The sequence below is a fragment of the Leptosomus discolor genome, chromosome 22 (genome assembly GCF_034619465.1).
Source record: "Leptosomus discolor isolate bLepDis1 chromosome 22, bLepDis1.hap2, whole genome shotgun sequence".
Taxonomy (NCBI): Eukaryota; Metazoa; Chordata; class Aves; order Leptosomiformes; family Leptosomidae; genus Leptosomus; species Leptosomus discolor.
The window spans coordinates 356880-382237 of record NC_141412.1 but is presented as its reverse complement, the minus strand read 5'-3'; the positions used below and the strand labels follow the sequence as shown (position 1 = coordinate 382237).

The 25358-nt window shown below is 62.2% G+C and overlaps 1 protein-coding gene across 3 annotated transcripts; it reads left to right on the top strand.

Moving 5' to 3' along the window:
• Nucleotides 1–515: 515 nt before the first annotated feature.
• USP28 (ubiquitin specific peptidase 28) lies at nt 516–23654 on the top strand. 3 transcript variants are annotated; one of them, XM_086476830.1, is made up of 27 exons: nt 516–555; nt 3254–3264; nt 3848–3925; nt 5251–5383; nt 6615–6762; nt 7349–7511; nt 8397–8483; nt 9303–9440; nt 9830–9903; nt 10420–10496; nt 10866–11014; nt 13095–13222; nt 13370–13465; nt 13850–13996; nt 14665–14879; nt 15126–15196; nt 15522–15750; nt 17156–17359; nt 17873–18012; nt 18240–18425; nt 19355–19450; nt 19957–20135; nt 20218–20296; nt 20534–20613; nt 21689–21812; nt 22154–22352; nt 23003–23654. In XM_086476830.1, exons 1-27 carry the CDS (start codon nt 516–518, stop codon nt 23176–23178), a joined length of 3447 nt encoding a protein of 1148 aa, XP_086332956.1. In that variant the 3' UTR covers nt 23179–23654. The 3 variants fall into 3 exon arrangements, with proteins under 3 accessions (XP_086332956.1, XP_086332957.1, XP_086332958.1); XM_086476831.1 differs by lacking the exon at nt 3254–3264 and having other exon boundaries at nt 516–552; nt 3846–3925; nt 6615–6726; XM_086476832.1 differs by lacking the exons at nt 3254–3264; nt 18240–18425; nt 19355–19450 and having other exon boundaries at nt 516–563; nt 6615–6726.
• The last annotated feature ends 1704 nt before the right edge of the window (nt 23655–25358 follow it).

The following is a 25358-nucleotide window of genomic DNA, read 5'->3' as shown; positions in this document are numbered from 1 at the left end:
AGCCCCCCGGTCCCTGGGTGTCTCTGTTTTGGGTGGCTTGTGATGATTTGGGGCGTTAAGGTGTTTTATCGGGAGAAAGGTGAAACCGTGGCTGTGCGGGAACGGGGAAGGGGGAAGGGAAGGGCCCTCGGTGCCTTCCTTGGGCTCGGCAAACCGGGCAAACGCCCATTTTCTGCTGATTTTACCAGGACCCCGAAAAGCGCGGCCCCGGAGAAGGCCGGTGACCGCCCCTTCCCCCCCCGCCCCCCTCCCCGTTACGCACCTTCCTTCACGGTTCCCCCCAGGCCGCCCCGGGACCGCTCTACCGGGCGGCGGGGTCCGGCCCCTCCAGCGGCGCCGCCGGGGCAGGGGCCGCCCCCGCCGCGGCCCCACGGGGGGCGGGCGCTTGCCCGGGGCGGGGCGAGGGGTCCCCGGGGCCGGGGGGAACGGGCGGACACGGGCACGCACCGGGGCCGGAACCGCGGGGGGCGCGCATGCGCGGGGGCGGCGCGGCCCCGCTCCCGCTGGCGGGCGGCATGACGGCCGAGCTGCAGGCCCCGGGCGGCGGCGGCGGCGGCGGCGGGGTGAGACCGCGGGGCGGCCGGGGGGGGTGTGTTTGCGGGGAGGGGGGGCTGCTGCCGGCTCGGGCGTGGGCGGCCCCGCTTCCCCTGGGGCCTGCGGCCCTGCGCGGGAAGGCGCCCCCGGGGCGCGGCGCCCGCTCGGTGCGGGCTTCCAGCGCCGCTTCTCCGTCCGGGCGGGCGACGGCCTCGGCCTCGGCCTCGGCCCGGCCCGGCAGCAGCCGTCGTGCGGCAGCTGTTGTTGTTACAAGAGCTCTCGCCGCCGTTGTTCGCCTTCAGAGCCCCGGTGGGTAGAGCGCGGCGCGGTGGCGGCTGTGGGAAGGGCCGCGGGCAGCTCGGGGTGGGTTCCCCACGTCGGCTGCCTCCCTGCGGGGAGCTGCTGACCCCGCTCCTTTCCCTGTCACGCCTTCTGCTACCCGTTAACAAAAGCCGTTGCTCTTAAACTTCAGGGCTTTGCGTGCGTTGTCCCCAAGAGGACCCGGACCCCAGCGCCGAAAGGGACGCGTGGCTGCTCGGCGGTGCGCTGGGCTCGCGGGGCCCGTGGCCGTGCCCAGGGGACCGCAGCCCGGCGTGTCCCCAGTTCACGCGGGCGCCCGCGCTTCTCCGTAGCGTCTCTGCTCTCTCCCCGGGGACGGGGGAGAAGCGCTTCGGAGAGGCCGGCGTTAAAGGCGTGAGGGGCAAGAGGGTCTCGACCCTTTCGCCGTGCACGTAGAAGCCGCACGTCTGCGGCAGCCGTTTCCCGCCCGCGCGGGGATGGTGTCAAGGCAGTGCCCGGCGCGCAGGAGGAGTTCGCTGGCCGCCGCTTCGTCCCGTGATGGACGTCGGCGCGTAAAAGCCTCGGTCGGGAGCGCGGGCATTGTTCCTGCTGCCGCCTGCGGGATTTGGCCCTCCTCGTATCTGCTGCCCCGCTGCGACGGAAGCGCGGCTGAGGGGTGCGGAGGCCGAAGGCCGTGGCTCCCCATGCCTCTTGCGCGCCACCGCCGTCCCCCTCCTCGTGCGCTCGTGTTTCTGGAACCTCCTTGAACTCCCGCGCCACGCTTGCACCCTTCCCCGCTTGCGGTTCCGCATCAAAACAAACTCCTCCTGAGTGAGGGAAACGGCAAAACCTTTCGCTGTGATCGCCCGCCGGCCGACCACGTAATTTTTCTCTCCGGTGCCCTCCTTCCTCTCGGCCTTTTGGTTTTGTGCTCGTCTCCTGTTGCTGTAATTTGTACTATTAGCGTCTGGGTTTGGGCTGTTATTTTTCCGGCAGGTGGGACTTTGGTTTGGTTTCGTTTTTCAAGCGCGGTACGTATTAGCAGCGGCAGCACGCTGGGGGTAATTACCAGCTCTGGAGCCCGTTGTAAAGCGCCGCGGCGCGTAACCTCAAAAAGCAATCACCCAGCTGAGTTACAGCAACGAAACCGCGCGCGCGCGCTCCCCAAAAACGTAACCAAACCGTCGCGCAGAGTGCGGTTCCCAGTGGCTTGGCTTTTGTGGGCTGCCAGCCGGCCGCGAGCTTGTTGTACGGGATAAGCTCTCCGGTGTTCGTACAAGCCTGCCTTCGCAAAGGCCGGATAAAAGCGTGCTGGAAACCATTAGAATATCAAGCGGTAACTGGGAGCGGTGGATCAGGAATTAGCTTTTGTGGTTACAGCAGCCTTTGTGAGCCCTCCTTTTGGCGAAGCAGGAAAAACCCTGGAAATCGTGCCCTGTCCTGCCTCGGATTTCATCGTTGTGATTCGGTTGATTAGCGTGAGGGGGTTTTTTTTTTTTTTCCTCCAACGGAAAAACGCGCCCTGCAGCGTTAGGTGGGGTGAGCTGATAAGCACGCCGGCTGGCTAAGGCAGCAAAATTAGCAACAGGATAGGAGCGAAAGTATGCCCGTCCTGAGCCTCCTACCCTTGGCTCCTTCTCGTGCAGTTCTCATCGTGCCGCTGGCTGGGCCGGAGGATTTCCAGTGCCCCTCAGCTTTTTGTGGGACCAAAAGAGCACGTGGGGCGGGTTGGGGCGCACGCACGCGCGCTTTTTCTTGTAAAAGTTGAGCAAGGGCGGTATTTCGGGTGGGGCTGTCACAAGTAACTTGTCAGGGGAATTCTGATCCAAAAAGAAGGATTTTTTTGTTGTTGTAACACCCCCACCCCCCGTGTGTGTGCGTGAAGCAGCATCCGTCAGCGGTGAGAACAGATGGCTCAAAAAAGTAGCTGACTTGCTGCTCGCTGGGTGGAACTTGTGCCCCAGGGGCCTGACGGCGTCCCGAGTTTTTCCCAGCGGTGGGAGTAAGTAGAAACTTGAACGTTTCTGTCTGCAGCGTCGCTGGTGAAGACGAGTTAAGCGTGTGCTCTTAAGAACCTGGGGTTCCTCGGGCCGTGCTGACGGCAGGACCCTAGGCAGCCTTTGTCATCAGGCTGGGTTTCCTGCTGCGGCGTCCTTCCCGTCCCGTGCCGGCGCTACAGCCACAGCTCGCGGCGTCAGATTTTGCCCGGACCGAGCCGTCGGTGGTGGCGGCTGGGCTGCAGCCGCGACAGGGCGGTGGTGGGACGCTCGGCATCGGGGCTCGCTGCTGGAGGGGGCTCCTTGTAGAGAGCTGCCTCTCCTCCTAGCCGGTTGAGTGAAGTTGTTTGTGGCTCGGTGAGCACCGTGGCCGCCCCCGCGGTAAGCCGGGGCTGCAGAGGTTTGACCAGTCCGGTAAGGCAGATTTCTGCAGTTGATTCAAGGGGTTGAAGCTGTGGAAGAACTGGTCGTTGACCGTGGCTTAGGGCCTGGAGCGAGCATCTCGCTAAACCCGGAGTGGGCTGCGTGGTGGGGAAGGAGACGCGACGGCAGCCCCCCGGGCCCTCGCGCTGAGGCCTCATTGTCAGTGAGAAATGACACGCGCAAATGGCATGTGCGGCCGGACTTAAAATAGCCCCTCGCCTGCGCCCCGGGAGCGTGCGGCCTCCTTATATGTCCCGCCGCACATGCCGCTGCCGTCGGGGAGGGGGGGCGGGGGAGCCCCTTCCCACCGCAGGTGCCCTGCGTCCGACAGCGGGGAGGGCGCTTCCCCTCAGGCCGGCCGGCGTCCTCGCGAGGGTGCAACGGGTTGGACGTTCGTCTGTACGGGGAGGCGGGGGGGAAAACCCGAGTGCGATGCTCCAGCCGATGTTGGTTTCACCGTGAAGCAAGCGCGGCCGGGTTTCTGTGTCGGTCTGTCGGTAAAAAGGAGAGACGGAAGCCATACTGCGGTGAGCCCTCGGCTGGCCTTGCCGAAACAGCTCGATGTCCGTCCTGGCCGCCTTTTCACGTGAGCTCTCTGTGTTTCTTGCCCGTAGGACTGCCAGATGCTTTTAAACCAGCTGAAAGAGATCACAGAAATTCAAGACTCGGCTTTCCTTCACGCAGCTCTAAAGGTTTGTGCCTCTTGTCACTGTTCTGTGGGAAGGAGACCTCTGAATTTGTCCCAAAAGTCAGGCAAGTTCGGGCTCTCTCGAAACACCACGTTTGCGGGCACGTCTGTGGGCCGATAACGAGCTGGTCCTCGCTAAGATGGTCGGCGCGTGGCCTGGGAGAGCGATAAACTCTGTGTGCTGTGTGGGATAACGTGGGGCTCTCTGGGAGGTGGAGGGTAAACCCTCCGCTGCTTCTCTGCCCCTCGCCGGCGCTTCCTTGCGGTGCACCCAAGAGGCAGGCAGGTGGGCGAGGCCAGCGCCGGTTGGTGTCGGCGGGGGGACACGCGGTCTTGGCGTTCGCGTGCGTTCGTCCACATCTGGACCAAAAACCCCGCGCCGAGTTGAGAGCGGTTCGTTTTGCTAACGGTAGAGGTTTAGGTAGACCTTAAAATCCGCGCTGCAGCAGCGCCTGCTGCGCTGAGAACATCGTAAACGTTTCCTGGAAGTTCTGCTCCCGCGGGGCTGCTACCTGTGCGTTACGGTAAAGGCAAACCGAGGGGGTCACCGTAGGTTTTTCTTCGTGTAAACTGCTTCGGGAGCCCCAGACAGCTGCGGTAACGTCAGTAGCTTTGCGGCTGGTGGCTGTCTTCTCCGTCAGCCCTCAAAGCTGGCAGCCCTGATGAAGCGAGGGGACGCAGGAATCTCGGGCACTTGGAGAAGCAGCGTGTACGTGGAGAGATCCCTCCTCGAAGCACGTGTCTGGGTATTGGTGAGTTCTGGTCTTAAACCGGCTGCAGCCGCAGCAGTCTGGACTCACCGGGCGCCCTCCGTCCGCGGGAGGTGTCGCAGCAGGACGCGGGCGCTGCTGGAAATACACAGAGGGGTTTGTTTAGAAAAAATCCTGAGGCGTTCCGTCAAGAAGCGATGTCCGGGAAACGTTCGAATAAATTTGAAGGGGTTCAGTCTGAAGGAAGCCCTGGCTCGGTCAGAGACGCGTGCCTTGAAATCCACAGGGAGTTTGATTCCTGTGAGTCCATCCCCGTGGCAAAGTACCCTGTCGTGCCTCAGGCCTCCCGCGAGTACTCGAATGTCTCGCGTGGGAAACGAAACTAGGTAATGGAGCCTGTTGTCAGAGTCGCGAAGCCAAAGTGCTTTCCGACAGAGGAATTCTAGCCCGCGTTGTTTTCGTGCTGCTTGTCGCCGACAGGTAGCTCTCTGCCCTGCCCTGGCCAGGGTAAGCCAAGCTCGTGGCGGTGTGCCTGTCTCTGCCACGGGTGCATTAAGCGTCCTGCAAACGTAGATGCAGCGACCCTGCCACAACGGATTTCTTTCCCCTGTCGTTCTAGGCTGCCAATGGAGACCTCATGGAAGCCGTCGCCTTCCTGACGGAGGAGCGCGCGCAGGAGCCGGCTCAGGACGCGGCCGCTGCGGAGCCGTCCGCTTGGGAAGGCAGCGCTGTGGGCAGACAGCTCCCACCAGGTAAGTCCTTCCTCTCTGCTCGCCCTGCCGGTTCCACGTGTTTCGGGCCGAGCCGAAAGGGCGGGTGCTGTTGCCCCCTGCTTCTGCCGCTGGGTCCCGCCGGCTCCCGGCCCGGCGCCGCTCTGGGTTTGGCAGCGCTGGCCGCTTGCCGCGGGACGGTTCAGGCAGTTAAGCCTTGCTGGGGGAGGAGAGCTGCGTCCGAAAGGGAGGTGGCCTCGTAGCGCTTCAGTAGCGTTTGCGGGTGGCGCGTCCCGGTTACAAAGCTGTCGTCGTTCGAAACAGGTGGCCTTGGCCGACGCGGGGGGGCCCAGAAAGCTCCTAGAGCAGAGCAAGCGGAACGGAGAGCTGGATCCGTTTCGTTCTACTGCGCCTGCCGGCAGGGCGGGCCAGCGGGGCGTTCGGTATTGCGCTGTCCTGAGAAGCGGAGATGTCGTTTGAGCAGTTCGACCGCGTGAAAAAATGGTTTTAGAAACGTTACTGGTATTGGCAAAAGCGGGACGTCAGTTTGGCGCGTGTAGCTGGAGAAAGCGTAATTGTGGTCTGGGGTGGTCGGGGATAGCTGCTGTAAACCTTCTCGCTAACGGCACAGCTATTAACCGGAGCCTTCCCAAGCGAGACGGGTTCTCAGTGCCAAAAATCCGTGCTGGGAGCCGTGAAGCGCCGCCCGGAACAGCTCGGCTGCCCTTCGTTCCGCTGCGTACGGCTCCCGCCCCTTCCAGGGCTGCTCGTTTCCCTTCCTCCTGCTTCCCTGCGCAGCCAGGACACCAAGCGACTCGCAGCTGAGCACCCCGACGCGGGCGAAGGCGGGCGATTCTGTGTGGCCGTGCCGGTTTTGCTGAAATCCTTTATTTCGCGAAACGGTGTCGGTCGTCAGCGCTGGTGTCAGGGCCCGGCAGATCCGAGCAGCGGCTGATGTTCCTGTTCCGTTGTTTCGGGAGGTTTGAAACGTTCCCTTTAGCTCTGAGTTTGGCTGTGAGGAAACCCAGCCGGTACGCAGCTGCGCACAGCCCGTCCTCCTCTCCTCAGCTGGCCCTCTCGGTGGCTCTTTAGCTTCCCCAGCGCGGTCCAAGCTACAGGGATTTGTATTTAAATCTGAAGCTCGAAAATTACGCTCGTCTCCATCGAAAAGCCGTCTTTGCGAGGTCTTAACGTTTCCTCCAAGTTCCTTTTTAAAGAGAACGTTTGCCAGCTCCGGGTGGAGAGCTGATCAGAACGCTGCCTCCGCTTCCAGATGCTGCTACTGCGCTAACCCCTCACAACAAGGCCGACCCCCGCGCCGCCGCCGCCTTCCGGCCCCTGGAATCGCCCAAGGCTCCGGCTGCAGAAGGGGACGCTGCGGACAGGTCAGTGCGGCCGCGGGTTGGGTTTGGTTTCCCCGGGTGTCGCGAGTGCCGCCTTAAGCTGATGCCCGCGGCCCAGCCCTGGAGCCCTCACCAGCGGTACACCCCCTGCCTTTAGAAGGGGCCTGGTCGCCGCTGCCGTCCGGGTTGGCCTGTACTTCTGGGGCAGCGCTGCAGCGGGCGGTTGGAACAGCAAGGGCAGGTTTGCTTGCGGGTCGCTCGCTCCCGCTGCCGTTGCTGACACGCGCCATGCTGCCGTGTGGCGCCGGTTGAGGAAGCGCCTTGAAATCTCGTGCCCGTCGCCTCGCCTCGTGCCCGTCGCCACGTGGCTGTCTGCTTTCCCCTGTGGGCTGAGTTTGCCTCCGCTCGTGACTAAGGGCAGCAGTCGCGCGTGCAGCTGGCTCATCCTTCCCCTCCTTCCGTCGTTCCGAACGGTCTTGCGGGCGTGTTTGCCATCCAGCTCCTCTGGAGCCAGAGCAGACGTGTTGCCTCTTGCGCTGGGCGTCACCCGGCGGCGCGGGGCTCTAGCGTCCCGCCTGTGGCCGGAGGGCAGCGCGCTTCCCGTGGTTCTCGAGGGTCTCTGCGAGGGGGTGTTTCACGGCACGGCGCGCGTCTCTTGCGACAGGCCCCAGGAGGCGCATTCTGCTGAGAGCAAAAACCGCTCCAAAAGGAAACGCTGTGAAGTCTGGGGAGAGAACACCAAGCAGAGCGACTGGAGACGGGTGGGCGACTGGCCCGTCGGAATGAAAAACATTGGAAACACGTGTTGGTTTAGCGCTGTCATACAGGTAAGGTGACGGAAAAGCTCTTCGGGAGTCGCTGCGGTCTCGGCGTCCCGGCGTTTCTCAGTTAGAATTAAACGTGCGACGGCTCCGTGAAGCGTCACCGCACGCAGACGGGCGAAGGTGACCGTGCTCAGACGAGCCTTCTCTTTCCGTGGGATATGGTGGCGATGGGTTCTGGGCCTGCTCAGAAAGAGCCGGAGGGCGGTTCGGTGGACTTTGCCTAAAAGCAGACGCCGATGCCTGTAACCTGCCTGTGCGTAGGCAGAGGTTTTTTCGGTGCAGCGGCGTCCGAACGCTTATCGAGTGACAGAAGCCTGACTGGCAAAGCGAACCGATAATTCCCTCTGACTGCGGTTCTCGTTGGCTCCGCGATACGTGGTGTATCACGTTCCGGTTAATGGCGTACGCTGGCGTAGATGCTTGGACAAATAAGCAAGCAAGCAGGCAGCGTGCGTTATTAGCGATAGCTGAAACAAGAGGAGACGGCAGTAAGGGGAGCTGAGCAGATTTGTCCCTTCTAACCATTTCCCATCAGCAGCTGGACGCTAATGGCGCGTCTCAGCGTTGGGAGGGAGAAAGCAAGCTCCAAATGGGCTCCTTTCTCTCTGCGGCTCGTTCCTCGGTGCTTTTTCTAAGCTTGCCTGTGCCAAAGACAGCGCTCTTTCCTAAAGCGCCGCTCCGTACCCCAGAGAGTTTGGCCTTTGGTGGCTTCGAACATGCTGGTCCGGCACATCGACCGCTCGCTTCCCGAGGGTTGATTTAGCAGCAGCGGGCCATCGAAGCAGTAGAGGTTACCGAAAAAAGGCTGACGAGTAAAAGCGTGACAACGGGGCGGCGAGCGAAAGCCTCGCGGGTGCTGACTGGTCTCTGCCTCTCCTTTCCTTTCAGTCTCTGTTTCAGCTGCCGGAATTCCGGAGGCTGGTCCTCGGGTACTCCCTCCCGCAAAACGTGCTCGAAAGTTGTCATAGTCGCACTGTAAGTTTTCGTCGAGGGGCGCTGAAAAACTGCCCTCTTCCCCGGCGTCCTGTTCTGCTCTTTCTCTAGGCAGATTTAGTTTGGGGCCATCCGAGACGCCTCTGCCTTTGCGCTAATGGCTTTCACTTCGTCGGGCTGCGTTAAAGGCAAATTTGGGAAATACTTCTCAAAGACCGAATCACTGCAGGGAAAAGTCAGGCGCTTCTCATAAAGCTTTCCCCTAGAGCTTCTGACTGTGGTGCAGTGACACGTTTGCCCCGTGGAACTCCTTCGGTAGCTCCAGGTTGTCCGTGTGTTCGCGTGCACCGCGGAAGAACTGGTGTTCGAGCCAGGCCGAAGGTCCCTCTCACCCCAGTGCCTTCACAGAGCGGGCAGCAGGAGGGGCTTAGAAAATACGCAGAGCACGGGCCGTACGTAGAATAATCCTTCGCTTGTTACGTCGCTCTGGCGTGCGCCCGCCGCCGTTTCAGGGACTTTGCTGTACTCTGTTTACGCTCTAAAAAACCTCCAGCGCAAACAGACTTAAGTTCACGGATTCACCGGCTTCTGCCGTCCGGTTTAGCGGCTGCCGCTTCTGGCGCCCTTTTCTCTAAAGGGTTTGTTTCGCTTGGGTCTTTTCTCCCGCACGTCCGTTGGGAGAGCGGGTGGCTTCCCGGAAAGGCCGCCGGGTGTCTGTCTGTCTGCTGCTGTCCTCTGTCACGTTGCTGCTTCCCTCGGTTGCTGGCCTGCCCCTTACAGGCGTGCCCCCGTGGTGTGCAGGAGCCCGTTGCTCTTTTGAGTTGCGGGAAGGGCTTGGCTCTTCTTCTTTTTGCGACGCAGGGAAAAAGAAACGTCGTGTTCATGCAAGAACTGCAGTGCCTGTTTGCCTTGATGCTGGGGACGCGTCGCAAGTTCGTGGACCCTTCGGCGGCGCTGGAACTCTTGAGGGATGCATTCAGATCCGCCGAAGAGCAGCAGGTAAGACCGCCGCCTTCAGAAGCCTTCTGCTGTCTCCGACACAGCACGGCGACCCTGTCTCGCATCGCCCGGCCGGTACTCTGGGAGGCCCCTTCCGTGTTCGTCGGGTGACAAGCAGCTGTCCCCGTGTGGCGGCGCCCTGCCCCGCACCATCGGGGGCGGGGGCGGGTAGTGATCACGAGAACTTCCTCCGAGGTGGTTTTGGGAGGAGCAGAGCGTCCGCTGTCGGTCTGAGTCAGCACAGCGCTTCGGTTCCGCGCTTCCCTCGGCCGGGCGCGTCCGGCAGCGCCGGTCGGGTGGTGCGCCCGTAGGTCCGCGAAGCCGGCGCGCAGTGGGAACGCCTTCGGGTCGGCGCTGCGTTTGACTCTCAGCTTTTGGCTCTCTTCTAGCAAGACGTGAGTGAATTTACGCACAAACTGCTGGACTGGCTGGAGGACGCGTTCCAGCTTGCTGTGAACGTCAAGTGAGTGTTTTGTCACCTCGGGAGTCGGGGCTGGCCCTGAGGAGGAACAGATGTCGCACGCGGCGCCTTAATAAACGAGGGGGGCTTTACGTGAAAATTCCGAGAGAGTTCTGTGTTCGCTGAGGGCGATGCTCCTTGGGCTGGAAACGCCCCTCTCAAGCGTCACGTCCGCGTTTCCTGCACGTATGCGCAGGACTCGGTTCAGCGCCGGTACGGCCCGCGGAGTACAGGAGCTTCTTGGGGGAGAACTGGCGCGCGTGAACGATCTGGGGTTTGGGACTGCGTCTCGAAGGGTAGTGCCTTCACTGGGTGTGCTCCCCTTGCCCAGTGTAAGCGTTACCGTGCGCTCTGGAGTGCGACAGCGGACGAGGAGCTTCCTCTGCCTTTTGTGCTTGGACAGAAGACGTTACTTTTGACCGCAGGAGCAGCCCCAGGCCAAGGCTTGGTCTGTGGCTTTGGGACTTCCCTTGCAGCCTGCGGCTGCGCCTGAGCGCGTGCTTTTTCTTTCCCAAACAGGAGCCCTGGGGACAAATCTGAAAACCCAATGGTCCAGCTCTTCTATGGGACTTTCTTGACGGAGGGCGTCCACGAGGGTGAGTTAAGGCTTCGGCAGGTTCGCTTTTTAACTCCTTCGGGTGTTCCGAGTTCTGGCAGCGATGACGCCGGATTTTGTGGCGCGTTCCTGATGGCGTTGCCTCGCTCTTTAAACTTGCAGGTAGTCTTTGTGATCAAATGGCCTGTGGCATTCGTAAAGCCGGCCTTTGGGAAGCAACAAAGGCCCGCGGTGCTGCAAGCACGCGTTTCCGCGGAGGCTTTCTCTGGCGGCCGCGTGCGCGGCCGCGTGCGGTTGGGTGCCGGCAGGCAGCGCCTCTGGCTGGTGCTGACAGCAAACTCTTGAGCTAAGCAGAGCTTCGTGTTGCCTGAAGCTAGTTCACGGGTTTTGTATCGTTTCCATCATCCAGGCAATACTTTTTCCAAGATCGAAACCTTTGGTCAGTATCCCCTTCAGGTAAACGGTTATCGAAACCTGAACGAGTGCTTGGAAGGAGCCATGGTGGAGGGCGAGATGGATGAGGCGACAGCATCTCAGTCAGCCAAGTATGGACAGGAGGTTAGTCTGACGGGTTTTTGTTGAGCTGGTGCTTGCCTGTCGCAGAAACACGCACGGCGCGCCGCCCAGGGCTGTCTCGGTGTGTTCCCACACCTTTGCGAGTGCTCCCGGGGTGGAACACGAAGTGGTTGCCCGATGCCTGGAGGCTCCTGGAAGTACCCGCTGCTGCTACGCGGTGAGACGCTCCGTCTTGCCTTAGTTGTAAAGACGCGTGGTGCTCTACGGCCGGCTCGAGGAGTTTGTTCTGAGCTAAAAAGGCAAACGGCTGCTTCTGATGCAAGCGCGGTAAAGTCTCTCTCTTTCTGTTCAAGCCCACCTGTGCCCGAGTAGGGGGAGAACCCCTGCCCCCCTATTTTCGGAGGGTAGAAGTACAGTGCTTAACTCTGCGGTACGCCCTTTGGAATTTGTATCTTTCTCCCTACTACAGCGTGTGGTTTTTTTTCCTTCTCGTTCTCACTCTGCTCTTCCAACTGTGATGATTTTTTTCTTTTTTTCTTTTTTTTTTTTTTATTCTGCTTTTTCAAATCTCGCAAATCACAAGCCAACCCTAAAATACTTAGCTGCAGCAAAGTAGGAAGCGAAGGTGTACCCTTACAGTCGGCAGCCCACAGCGCAAGCGCAGCTGGGAGGTTAGCTTAGAGAAAGACTGGGAAGCCAGATGAGGAAGTTTGCGAAGGTGTCTGGCGTAGAGGGGGCAGGGAAGGGTGTTCCGCTTCTGCCAGACAGTCCGAAAAACATGCTGCTGTGCTCTGAACTGGCAAAGGAGAAAGGGAGCCTTGGGTGGGCCAGCCCTGCCCACCTCTGGGCTCAGAGGCTTGTTCCTGGTTGTCCAGCCTGAGGCGGCCCCGGCGCATTTGCAGCGGGCGCGGGTGAGGCTGGTGCGGGCTGGTGCCAGAGCCAACGGGGCGCGGGGAGCTGTTCGGGCGGGCTCTTTTCAGGTCCTCCAAAGCCTTTTCCAAAAACTGAGGGAAACGGGACCGCTCGTGGAGACGTTTGCATCGTTCTTTGTGTGCTCGGATAGAAGGAAAAGGCTCTGGCTTTATTTCCGAGGAATCGGACTGGAAAACGTGTGCGTCTTAATTTCACTCCCTAGGGTGTCGTGGCTAGAGGACTGCATGATAGGGGACGTAGAGGATAAGGTGCGTTTTGTCTTTTGAGAACGTAGGTGAGTGTACCGGAGCTCAGAGCGTCCGTGGGATTCACGGACGTTCCTCCTAGATCGTAGGTGTGTAAATCGCTCCTCCTCTGTGTTCGGCCGCCTTCTCAAAGAGCTCGGCTGCCTGGCCGTTCCCTTCCCTTTAAAAACAGTAACAAAAATTCGCCTTCAGCTGAAGTGTTTTAGACCTAAAAGCTCTCTGTGGCACTTTGGGGCGGGGCGGACACCTGACCTGAATGCCGCAGCGGGCGGTGAGCTCAGCGTGCTCGTCCTGCGGCCGGCGGGGAGGAGCGTTGTCTGGGGTCCGCGGAGGAGACCTCTGGCACCGGCTGCTGGGGTGGCCCGGGGGGAGAGAGAGAGGAGGTGTCCGTTCAGCCGAGACTCACTCCTTCAGCACGGCCCTCTGAAACGGTGTGCGGCACGTACAGAAAGGGGGTGTCGGCTCCGAATCGGCTAAATCTTGACTAGTTTGTACGTAGAGGGAGGAGGAGGAACCAGCGACTGCCTCGGGACTTGTGTTTGGTTCTTCATCTTTGCACGTGGTCCACGTTGGACGGGGGCTCTCCTGGAGGCTCTTAGCTGACGTGCAGAGCGTGCGTAGCGTCTGCTAATCTTGTAAAAAAGTTCGCTGCGGGGCCCGTTAATAGTAATAATCCGTCCGGCTGGATGCGTCAGGCAACGAAAAGTAGCTTTCCGAAGGCTATTCGGAGGGGTTTTCACAGCAAGAGCATAAAATGGAAGCGGGAATTTTAACCTCCTAAAGTTCGGCTTTCGGACTAGTCGCTCTGCAAACAAAATAGACGCTAACTGGGTGTCTGAAGGCGGACGGATGGGTCTAAAATCGTTTAGGACCGGCCTAAAACGTGCCGTTTGGCAGCCGTTTTAAAGCAAGTCCCTTTGGGGGCGTTTCTGCTTTTGCTGCAGCGCTGGTTTACAAAGCTCCCCCCGGTGCTGACCTTCGAACTCTCCCGGTTTGAGTTCAACCAGTCGCTGGGACAGCCGGAGAAAATTCACACCAGGCTGGAATTTCCCCAGACCATTTTTATGGACAGGTGAGTTGCGCTGCTGGACGGGCCGCTGCGAGCTACTGCTCCGCCGTCGCGTGGGTGAGCAAGGAGGGACTCGAAAATGGTTGTGGCAGGTTGGGGCTGCTGGAAGGGAGCAAACCTCGCGTGGCGGGGCTCTGTCTCTCCGCTCAGGTACCTCTACTGCAGTAAAGAGCTTATCCGGATGAAGAGAGAAGAACTGAAGAGGTTGAAGGGGAAAATGGCGCTTCTGCAGCAGAAACTGGAGAGGTGAGTAGCCGGCGAGCTGTATTTTTGCGCCCTGGGGCAGCGCGCGGAGGCTTCCTCTGAAGTGAGCTTTCCAAGAGAAGAGAAGCTTGGAGGGGAAGGAGGAACGGCCCCGGGTTTGTTCCGAGGCGCGTGGAGTGAGGAGGCCGCCTGTTCTTGAAAACAAACCCGGGGCTCTGACGGTTTCTGAACGCTGCTGGTGCCGTTGCTTGCGCTGGTGGGAGGTGGCGGGTCGCGCCCCCTCCCGTCACCGGGGTTTCTCCCCTCCTTCCTTGGCCGCTTAAACTGCCTCCGCCCCGACCAGGACTCTGCTTCCCTCCTGGCCCCTCAGGTTTAAGCAAGCGGCCGCCTTCCTTCGCTCGTGCAACGTCTCGCGTTTTGCCCTAGGTACATGAAGTACGGCTCCGGCCCGGCCCGCTTCCCGCTGCCCAACATGCTCCAGTACGTTCTCGAGTTCGTCGCTACGAAGCCCAGTTCGTCGCTGCGGTCCCCGGCCGAGCCTCCTGTCCCGGACGCGTTTTCGCAGCCGAGCGGGTTAGTAAGCAGGACCGAAAGCGATCCGCAGGGGAGCGCCCTGCCTTTCAGCCAAGGGCTGCTGGGTCGCGCTCGAGGGCGCGGTGCTGCGACGGACGGGTGCCCCTGCGGGCAGTCCCTGCTTCGCCCGTGGTTTGGTGCTGCTCGCGTGAACAAGGCGCCGCATCCAGCCCGTTCTTTTCCCTTTTCTGAAAGCGTCGCCCCAGTCCCTGTCTGAACAGCCAGGCTGGGTTCAACTGGGTGCTGTTGTTGCTTCGGCTGTTGGTGGTTTTGCCACACTCATCAAGCAGTAAATTACTGCAGCATCGGATTGTTACGCAGCCAGCCAGCGCGGTCGGTTTACGCTGTAAATTGAGCCGAGTAAAATACCCGAGCGCCTCAGCCGTAAGGGAAGGAAGGGTTAGAATTGCTGGTCGTGGATCTGGGCTCGCAGAGCTGGGTCAGAGCTTTCGCCTTGATTCACCCCGTGTATCCGCCTGGCCTGCGAAGGCGGGAGCGCGCCTCGGCGTTCTTGTTCTCTCCGCGTTTTGCGCCGCCCCGCGGGGGAGATCCCGCTCTGGCTCCGGAGGGGTTTTGGCTGTGGTTCCTTTCACGTTCTTTTCCGCAAAGAGGAAAGAGAAACGGAAGATTGAGAAACCTGTCCCCTGCTCTTGGATTTTGCTTCGCAGCATCCCAGAAAGAGAGGATCCTAGGACCGAGGACGGAGCTTTCTTTTTGGCGGAGTCTGAGCCGCGGCAAAGATCGCGCGCGTCGCCCCAGCCTTCTGGCTCTCCAGCAGAAGCGTCAGAACGTCCGGCTCCTCACGTGGTTTCCGAGGAAGAGCTGAACCTGGTTCGGACGTGTCTGCAGCGCTGGAGAAACGAGATTGAGCAGGACGTGCGAGGTTGGCCCCAAAAACGTTTGTTGGGATCTTTCTGTTGAGTGCCAGCCTGGTTTCCCCTCTGTTGCTCCAGCTGGGTGCGTCCCGAACTGCAGATAGTGTCGTGCGTGGTTCAGCTCTGCTCTCCAGTGTGTTTGACAGCCCCTGCAGGCCTGAATTCAGCCTTTTTTGAAGTGAGAGGGGCCGGAGCAGCCTCACGAGTAGTCGCTGATTTCGATGTATTTCTCTCGTTCCCGATGTTCTTGGCAGATCTGAAGGAGTCTATTGCCAGAGTCAGCCTGTCCGTTGAGCAGATGTACTGTGACCCTCTCCTCCAGCAGGTAGGAAGCGCGGCTGCCTTGGGGGTACGTGTGAGAGCGATGTTGCTGGCGGCCGGGTTTTGTCGCGGCCGTCGGTTTAAATGGCCGCTTTGTTGTCCTCGGGGAAATCCCCGTGCTAGGCCGAAGCAGAGAAAGGAGTCGTTTCCGCAGCTCTTGCTGCCGTTTCCCTTAGCGGCCGCCCTCCCGTAGTAAGGAGGTCGCTGTGTGACCCGGGAGCCTCGCGCCGGGCCGCAGCTCTGAGCGTGTGTTGCAGGTTTTGCGCGGAGGCCAGAGAAAACCCTTCCCTGGGAGCACGTCTGAACGCCGCGTCCGTGTGAACTTGCAGGTTCCCTACCGTTTGCACGCGGTCTTGGTCCACGAAGGGCAAGCAAATGCTGGGCACTACTGGGCCTTCATCTACGACCAGCCTCGAAGAAGCTGGCTCAAATACAATGACATCTCGGTGACAGAGTCATCGTGGGAGGAACTGGAGAGGGATTCGTTCGGAGGCCTGAAGAACGCCAGCGCCTACTGCCTGATGTACATCAGCGACACGGTGTCCCGCTCCGTTGCAGGTACTGGAGCCGGACGCGCGGGTTCCTTCGGCGTTTGCGCGTCCCCGTGCCTCGCCAGCCTGCGCGATCCTCGCGTCCCTCCGCCTCTCGTCGGCACCGTTGCCGAAAGGCTTCGCCCCAGGTAGAAGCGGAAGTCGTTTGCTCCCTGCTCGGCGCGCTTCAAAGTTCCCCCCCGGGGTTGCAAACAGAGGACGGCGGGTGCTGGCAGGGGAGGGGCAGCGCTGGCTGTCTTAGTAACGCGCATAACCGTTCGGGCTCCCCGTTTTGCCGCTTTCCCTGTGCGCCCGGTGGTGGTGGTCTTGGTTTTGACCCCGCCCGTAACTTACGTGACGGAGTTCCTTTTACGAGGGCACGTGAAACGCCTCTCGCTTTACCTCCCCCGGTTTTTTGTCGCGCTTTCTGCCTCGTTGGCGTGGGTTTTAGTGGTTGCGGTGCATCGGACCTCCGCGGGGCCCCTTTTCGGCGCAGCCCTCGACCGGCGCGCGAGTTGTTGGTGACGGGGGGCTTAGGCTTGCGAGCGCGTTTGCCGTGCCAACGCGTAAATAGTCGTGTGGAGAAATTACTGGGCACGTGGCGCCATCCATGGCAAACAGCTGTCGAAGAACCTAATAATTTCACGCGTGGTTCATTTTGATGTAATAAGTAGGAAGAAACAATGGGGAACTGTCATTCTGTTCACTGCTAAATATGGCTGATGAGGGTCTGGAGGCTGTTCTTTGTCTGTCTTCCTGTGACAGCTCCGTTTCTGAAACGAGCCCGCGGTGGTGTGTTTTCTCCCATTTAATGCGGTTTTGGTGGCTTTTGAAAGATGCTCTGCCTTCCCAGTGGGCGCGTAAGAAGTATCCGGCCAAGAGAAGCGCCGTGCGCTTTGGGAAATGCTGGGACTTGTCTAAAGCTGCGGCTGCTGGGGGGGTTGGTGCTCTTGTGAACGCGGGTGCTGAAGGAGACCCAAGAAGCGCTGAGGAGTACCGGCAGGGCGCTCGGGCCGCGCGATCCCTGCCGCTGTGTGCCGAGTGCCGTTGTCGGTATGAAGCCTCCAGCCAAACGCCCCGGCCGTCGGCAGCCTAGACGCCGTTCTGGGTGCGATCGGAGCCCCTGGAGGAGGCTGCCGCTCTGCCCCGCTGCGTCAGCGGGCGCCGCTTCTGCGGTTCCGCTGTGGCAAGTGCTCGCCCGGTGGCAGAGCGAAGCCGGGGTTTGTTCCGGCTAACTCCGTCGATTCCTCTTTGCTTTTGCCCTTACGAGTCCTCCTAAATTACGAAGCCCGTAGGAGCCGGTGTTCTTCCCGTTTATCCCTCGGCCCGTTCGATTGCGGCTGGCCGCGGTCCCGCCCGTTCGGTTGGTCTCGGACGGTGGCGTCCTGCTGCCACGCGCGTTCCCTTACACGCCGGTCCTGCCTGCCTTCCAGACGGGGCCGAGGGCTCGGAGGCGGGGCAGTTCCAGAAGGAGGTCGAAGCCTTGCCCCCGGAGCTGCGGCACTACGTCCAGGAGGACAACTGGCGGCTGGAGCAGGAGGCGGAGGAGTGGGAGGAGGAGCAGTCGTGCAAGATTCCTCAGATGGAGCCTTCGCCTGCTTCTGAATCGCAGGACCTCTCTTCCGAGTCGGGGCCAGGTAATACCGCGTCGGCATTTTGCAAACTCCCGTGCGAGCGGCGGCCGCCGGCGGGTCAGACGTAGCGCCGCGCCCGGAGCCTCCGCGTACGGCGCTGGGTGTGGCGGAGGGTCGGCTGACGGAGTGGCAAGGGCGGCTGGCGGAGGCTCAGTCCTGGCAGCGCCACAGGCCGCTCTGCCTGGTTTTTTTGCACGTGCTTGTCACCAGGAACGCTCCTTTCCCTCCGTTCAACCATCGTGGGCTCGCCTCGTGCCGCTTCCGCCTTTGGGTTTTTTCATAAATGCCGAGCAGGACGCGTTCCAGCGCCGCTCTCCGGGGCGGGAAGGCGGCGCTCGGCCGTCCCTGGGGGCAGGTGGAAAGGGGTGTCCACGATCCCAGGGCGAAGTGCCTCCCCCTCTCGGGGTCGAACGCCGCAGCCGCTCAGCCCGGCGCCGGCAAGCGACCAAGTGCTTCGGAACAGGCGAGGCGAAGCCGTCTCGCGGCTCGTGCCGACTCGTTCCTCTGTCCCGACAGACCAGGCCTCCGTCTGCGAGCAGAGCCTGCGCTCGCTGTCCTCGGAGCACGCCATGATCGCCAAGGAGCAGACCGCCCAGGCCATCGCGAACACCGCCGACGCCTACGAGAAGAACGGCGTGGAGGCAGCCCTCTGCGAGGTAGGAGCAGAGCCCTGGCCCGGGAAGCCTCCCGCCCTGCTCCTTGCGTTCTGCTTCCCGACAGACCTTTGCCTCTGCCCTGTCTGTGCGATTCTGTAGCTGTGCCACGCGTAACTCGGCCCCCTTTTGCTTTCCTCTACTCTGCTGTGGGTTTTCTTACTCTTTTTCTTCTTCTTCTTCTTCTTCTTCTTCTTCTTCTTCTTCTTCTTTTTTCTTCCTGGCCGCAGCCCAAGGAGGCAGAGCCAATGAAGGCCCAGCCGGGAGAAACGGCCCTTACAGTTCAGGCAGAACCACCGCAGGACGCTCAGGGAACAGAGTCTGCTGCCCAGGCTAGCTCACGGGTCTCTGAAGTGGAGATCCCCAGTGTGGGGAAGATTCCCGTTAGGTCCGATGCAGACGGATATAACGAGGAGGTACAGGTCCCACTGCAGGGGTTAACCACGGCCGGGCAATGACCCTGGCGTCGTAGCTGGCAGCCGTTGGGCTTTCCTCACGCTGGGTACGGCAGAGGCTGTCCCGGAAACGGCGCCCTCCGCAAACTCCGCTTCCCCGCGGCGGAAGCGAGGGCGGCCAGACCCAGCCTGTCAGAAGTTCCCGTGCTGAGTGCCCGCGGAAGGGCAGCTCTGTCACCCGACCGGTAGCTCTGCCCGTCGGTCCTTTGGGTCTCCTGTCTGGCACAAGCGTGTCAAAGCGGAGCCTAGCCGCGCCAGTTTAGCTGCCAGCCTCGTCCCCGCCTTCCGCTACGCTGCTCTTCCCCTCTCAAAGGCAGTAGCCGCTAACAGCACGGGCTGCCCTGGCGCTGGGCTGCGGGATCGGGCCGTGGATCCGCCCTCGCACGTGCTCCAGCAGCCCCGTGGAAGCCTCAGGCGGCCTCACCAGCGCCATCGCGTTCCGCACCGGCCCCCGGCCCGTTCCTCGCCCCCCTCGAGCGTGCGGAGCGGCCGCGCGCGCGGCGTTGGCGCGGTGGGTGGCCCCACCGCAGGCGCCGCTCCCCGGTTCGTACCACTGGCAGAGACGGAACGGGACGCAGCGGGGCGAGGGCTGGCGTGCTTCGCGCGCTCGCCTGCCGGACGCGCCGATCCCAGGCTTGGAGTGAGCGGCCGTAGGGCCTTTGGGTGCTTCGACCCCCCCGCGCGTAGAGCGTGCAGGTGGCAGAATGGAGAGGGTGGCACACGAGTAGGTCGCAGCTCTGGCTTGTCCCACCCGCGTTCCTACGGTTTCCTTGAAACCCAGGCTTCTGAAAGTCTTTTCTGTCCTTCACCAGGCCTTCTCTTCTTTCCCTGTCTGTTACCGTTCCTTTCCCTCGTTCCTGTCTGTCTTTGTTTTCCTGCTTTCGTGGTAGGTGATGCTGAGTCCAGCCATGCAGGGCGTCATCCTGGCTATTGCGAAAGCCCGCCAGACCTTTGATCGAGACGGGTCTGAAGCGGGGCTCGTTAAGGTCAGAGAACAAACCCGCACCCGTGAGTGGTTTTCCGTGGCTCCGCCACGCGCGCGCTCGCTCGCCCGCCCGCCGCGCCCCCTCCGCTTAAACGCGCCCCCGCGGGACGGAGGGGCGCGAGGGACGAAGCGCTGCTGGGTAGCGAAGCCGCTGTCGGGGTTTGCAGGCAGGCGGGCCGCAAGCGCGTCGCAGCCGGTTCTCACAACCTCGGCGCTTGCGAGGGGACGGCCGCGGCCAAGGCGGCTCCGCGCCCCCCCGCCCCCCTCCCTTCTCGGGAAGGCGGTGCAACACCTCGGCGCCTCCGCAAAGCGTGCGCGGGGTTGGCCTTGCCGCGGCGCCTTGCCTTGCTAGCCCGGGTGCTCGTGGGCTTCCCGTCCCCGCCAGAAGCTGCCCCAGGCGGCTGGGTGCCGCCCGCGGGAGTCCCGTCACTGCAGGAGAGGTCTGAGCCGCGGAGCCGCTGCCGGGGCAGGGGAGCGGGCACGTGAGCGCGTGCATCTCGCCAGCAGGCGTTCCACGAGGAGTACTCCCGCCTCTACCTGCTCGCCAAGGAGACCCCGACCCCGCAGAACGACGCCCGCCTGCAGCACGTGCTCATCTACTTCCTGCAGAACAACGCTCCCCAGCAGGTGGTGGAGCGGACCCTCCTGGAGCAGTTTGCGGACAAAAACCTCAGCTACGACGAAAGGTTTGTGCCGCGCCTTGCGCGACGGGGCCTTTCTCGCCCGGCGGCTGCTCTGACTTGTCTCGCCCCTGCTTGCCCGGAGCAGGTCCATCAGCATCATGAAGGTGGCGCGAGCGAAGCTGAGAGAAATCGGTCCCGACGACGTGGACATGGAGGAGTACAAGGTAAGGGATGGGCGAGCTGCCTTGGACCCTGCCCGGGCCGCTGCCCGCGGCGCGGGTCGGCGGCGGGGGATGCTGGGCGGGAGGGTGGCGACGGCCTGAGCCTGGAGGAGCGGCTGCGCGGTCGCCCGAAGGGGTTTACGCGCGGCTTAAGCTCTTGGCGGGGTAAAACCTGGCGCCGCGCCGCGCGGCGGGGGAGCATGAGGCGCTGACGCCCTGCTTGCCCCCCTCTCCCCGCAGAGGTGGCACGAAGACTACAGCCTCTTCCGCAAGGTGTCCGTCTACCTGCTGACCGGGCTGGAGCTGTACCAGAACAGAAAGTAAGTGACCGCCGCCGGCGCCTCCGGACCGGGTCAGCTGCAGCCGGCGAGTAAGGGCCGCCTCGGCGGGGCTCCGTCCCTCTGAGCCGCGGGGCCGGCTGCCCTGTGGGCTCGCGTTGGAGGGCAGGGGGCTTTCTGTTTGGCCGGCCAGCAGCCCGCTCCCCAGGCTGCAGCAGTTGGGACGTTCCGCCCGGGTGCTGGCCGCCCGTTCCCTAGAGCTTGCCCTGCGTTCGCCCTCTGCGAAGCAGATCCAGAGGCGGGCTGGCAGGAGCAGGTGCCATCCCTGCCCACCCCCACCACCCCCACCCCCCCCCGCCTTGGACTCCGCTGTTAAAAGGAAACTTGAGTTGGACACTCTGCTTCGTGTAAACGCACGCTTCAGAGTGCTCCAGGCTCTTAAGAGCCTTCAAAGGGCCTGGGCTTCCCCCCACACACACACCCCCCACACCCCCCCCCCGCTGTTTTGGAACCGGTGTTTCACAATAAATGCTGTGGTGTGGAGAAGGGCGGTGCCTCGTGGCGAGGGGTTTGTAACTGGAAAAGCGAGATTCTTCCCACCCTGGCTTTCAGAAACAGTCCGTGGATGGAGACAGAACGGAGCTCTGAGGCGGTCAGCAGCGACGAGCTGCCCCGTGCGGGTGGGCAAGGGGGCGAGAGCCCGCTCAAGCTTCCCTGAACCGAGCTCACCCCGTCGGCTGTTCTGCTTTCTCGCCAGGGGGTTAGAGGCTGGGAGGAGGCGGCAAAACCAGTACACCCCCCCCCGGCCCCCCCCCCGCTTCTTGGAGCGTTCCCTTGAGGTGCAGAGCTCCCAGAGCAGTACAGCGAAGGTCAGCGCCAGCGCTCATGCTTGGGCTGTACCCAGACGGGGCTGTGCAGGGCCCTCCCTGGGGGGCGCGGTGGGCATCCTGGGCGAAAAGGAGCGCCGGTTACCGGCCGTAGGGCGTCCCTTCAGTTACGCTTTGGCAAGGAGATGGTTTTTTCCTGTCGGGCCTGACGCTGGTTACCGTTGAGGCCAAGCAGGAGACGTTTCCCGAGCTGCCGCGCCCACCTGTGCCGCCGCTCTTCCTTCCCCCAGGTACCAGGAGTCGCTCACCTACCTGGTCTACGCCTACCAGAGCAACACCAAGCTGCTGCTGAAAGGCACCAACAGAGGAGTGAACGAGTCGCTGATCGCCTTGTACAGAAGGAAGTGTCTGCTGGTTTGTATCGAGGATCTCTGCGCTCGCCCTCGGGCAGGCGGGGAGGGAGCAGCCCCGGGGGACGGCGGCGCGGTCGGTAGCGGCTGCTCGGGGCGCGGCGCTGTCCTGGCTTCGCAGGGAATCGCGCGTGTCGAGCCGTAGATCGATCGGTTTGCTTTCTGCGGCGTGCTTCCCGCGGTGACGGTGGCCGTTCCGCCAGGCGCCTGGTGCCGCCGGCCTTAGCGTCTCCGCGTGGCCGCCGGCGAAGGGCCCCGAGCTCTGCGTGGCTTGCTGGTGGTCCGGGGTCCCTTCTCGCTCTTGGCGAGCTGTCCCCCCCGCCCCCGTCCTCCCTTCTCCCGCAGAAGCTGAACGAGGTGGCGGCCTCCCTGTTCGTGAGCTGTGAGGAAGCTCGTGTGGCGGAAGGCGTTGGCATCCTGAACGAGCTGATCATCCCCTGCATGCACCTCATGAACAACTTTGAGATCTCCAAAGAGGACCTGGACGCCATCGAGGTCATGAGGAACCGCTGGTGCTCCTACTTGGGACGAGACGACATGGACGGTAGGCAGCGGCTGCCGGCCTCGCCTTTTTCGTGCTGGTGGGGGCAGGGCGGCGCCTAGGCCTGGACCAGAAAGGGGGGTTAAAGGGCCGTTTAAAACCCTTTCTGCGGCAGTGGGGAGGCACAGGCTCTGCCGCTGGCCAGAGGCGTTTCCAGAGTTGCGGAAGACCAGACAGGGGAGCGGGTTCGGGGGATCTTTGCTTCCCGAAGCAGGGTTTGGCCATTTGGAAGGGGAATTCCAGCCCCCGGGTAGCCGTCCTTGTTCTGGATCCCCTTCTGCAGCCCAAGGCTGGGCTCCCACGACTCCCCTCAGGTCATTTTGGTTAAGAGAAATGGGTTTCACCCCCCCTTCACCTGTGACTCTGGGGAGTCGTGGCGGGGATTCTGGCATTAGCAGAGGGCACGCTTGCTGTAGGAAAACCAGGCAGGACTTGGGGGCCGAGTGAGGCCCCGGCCAGCAGCTGGTGCGACGCCTCCCCCCGCGTCCGCGGGCGCTGCTCGTCCTTGCCTGCGGCCGGGCAGCCTTCGGCGCTGGAAGATGGTTCCCTCCAAGGCATCGCAGCTTTTTAGCTCGCGGCCCCGGAGCCCTCTGCCGCCTGCTCTTTCCCGCTTGCGGCGCCGCTGACTGTCTCCTCCTCTCCCCCCCCGACAGCGAAATTGCAGATGAAGCTGGGCGAGCTGCTGCCCCGGCTGCTCGACGGCTCCACCGAGGTCGTTGTTCTGAAGGAGCCCCCCAAGATCCGGCCCAACTCCCCCTACGACCTCTGCAGCCGGTTCGCAGCCGTGATGGAGTCCATTCACGGGGCCTCGACCGTGACGGTGAAGTAGAGGCCAGAGCCCCGCCGCGGTGTGGTGGGCGCCCCGCAGACCCCCCCACCCGCCCAGGCTCCTCCCAGCGGGCGGTGTCCGAAAAGGGGGAGGGAGGAGAAGGGGTGATGGGGGTTCAGAGCTGTGTTCCTTGTAAATACGAACAAATAAAAAAGCGGTATTGCACTTGTGAGAGGAAACGATCCGCGGTGGCGCGGGGGGCCTGAGCCGCCCTTCGCGAGCCTCACGCACTGCCAGGTCCTGGCAGCACCGTCTGCCCCGGGGTCCCCAGGCTGTCTCGGGAGGCTCTGCCCCTCAGCAGCTTCCTCCACGCAGGTCCCTGGGCCTGCGATGGCAGCAGAGCCCCTCTGGCGAGCCAGGCGGCGAGCTGGCCGCGATCTGATCTGCCTGAAGGCTTGGCCGCCGGAGGTTGTGCGCTCAGGTCGGCCGAGCTCCCGCTAGCAGGAGGCCGAGCTGCGGGGCGAGGAAGCGGAGAGGAGCAGGTCCAGCCAAGCGGGCGTTGGCCTTTTGGCATTTTAACTGGCCAAAGGGAAATAGGCAGGAGCCCCTCCGAGACGGGCGCAGCGCCGTAGGGACCGTGACAAGGGACGGGACGGGACTAAAGATTCCCCCGCGGTGCGGCTGTGCCGCAGCGAGATCGCGCGCCCCAAAGGACGTTCCCCTCCCGGGTCGGGAGGCACGCGTCCTGCTCGCCTCTGGTGGATCTTCCGTGCCGCATTCGCGTTCGCCAGAGGACTGCGAGGAGGGTTTGGGGTTTCCCGCTGACTTTCTGTAAAAGATGGGCCCTGTGTGTGTCTGCGCTCGCGGGCGGCCTGTACCTGCGTTTGGGGAGCAGCCGCTGTTGTAAACGAAACGTTCTGAGCGAGCAGAGGGGGACTCGGTCTGTTTGGACGATGCAGAAGTTCCTGAAAGTGCAATAAAAGCGTTTGTTCTATGTTAGAATGAAAAAGCTCCCTCTGTGGTTTTATTCACCCCGGTGTCGCGCCCTAAGGTTCCTCCTGGCTTCAATATGAAGAAAGGGAAGCAGAAGAAAAAAAAAAAAAAAAAAAAAAACAAACCACAAACCAAAAGAATAAGGTGGGTGAACCAACGCAGAAATTTCTGCAGCTTGATGAAGCCCCCCAGCTGGGCAGAACCGTGCGCAGGGTCCTGAGCTTGACTTGGGTCTCCTGTGAAGACAGCGGAGCCCTCGGGACAGGAGTTTCACGTGCTTTAGCAGAAAACCAGGTGAGTTTGGCGCCTCTGAGCGTAGGTAGGTGTGGAGCGGGCACGCGGAGAGGCGCGGTGGGGAGCAGCTGGGAAGGCGGGCGCCGGGGAAAGGTCTGCGGTCGCTGTCGGTGCCGGGGCGGTTCTGTCGAGTCTTGTTCTTTGGAGCAGCGGGGGGTCTGCGCTGGAGCCCCTTCCCCCTGCAGCCGCTCTGCCTTCACTCGCGGGGCCCCGGGGAGGGATCCTGCCGTTCCCAGGGGACCAGCAGCAGAGAAGCATTCACGTTCAATGAGGAAAGAGGAGGGAAAACCGCTCTTTTCCTGTAGCCAGAATCCCTGTTTTCTTTATTAGGAGCTGAAACGTTTAATTCCGTATTGAGCTGCTGACGTGCCCCCGTGTTCTAATGGCCCCCTTCTACCTGCTGCTGCTGGCGGCGCGCTGCCAAAGCACAGATTTCTTGTCAGCGGCGTAGGAAGAGGGGAGAGGCGCGCGCGCGCTCTCGGGCGAGGGTTTTTTTCCCCAACAAATTAGGCAGATGTTTGTAGGACTCGTTCCTCGTACCGCATTCGTGGCAATTAGCAGAGCTGTCTTTGGATGGAGCTTGTCGGCGCGGTCGCACCGCTCTGCCGGTGCGCCTTTCCCCGTTATTTAGGCCTGAAGGGCCCCCGTGGGAGAACCTCGCGTTCTCCCGGTTCTCTTGCGATACAGGGGAAGCGCTGTTATCTGCCGAGACCGCAGCTGCCCGCAGCCGAGCGGCGAGCCGTGCCGCTCCCGGGTAACGGGGGTGCTGCGGAGCCGGGGCTGCTGCTTTGGCGGCGTTTTCCCCCCGTGGCCGTGCCGGCGAGCGGAAGGACGAGACCGCCAGGTTCCTTCTCGGGGCCTGCGGTGAAGGAAAACACTGAACTTCTGCACCGTGAAATACCCAGCCGGTGTCCAAAGCCTGCTTTGACAAAAAAAAAAAAAAAAGACTTCTC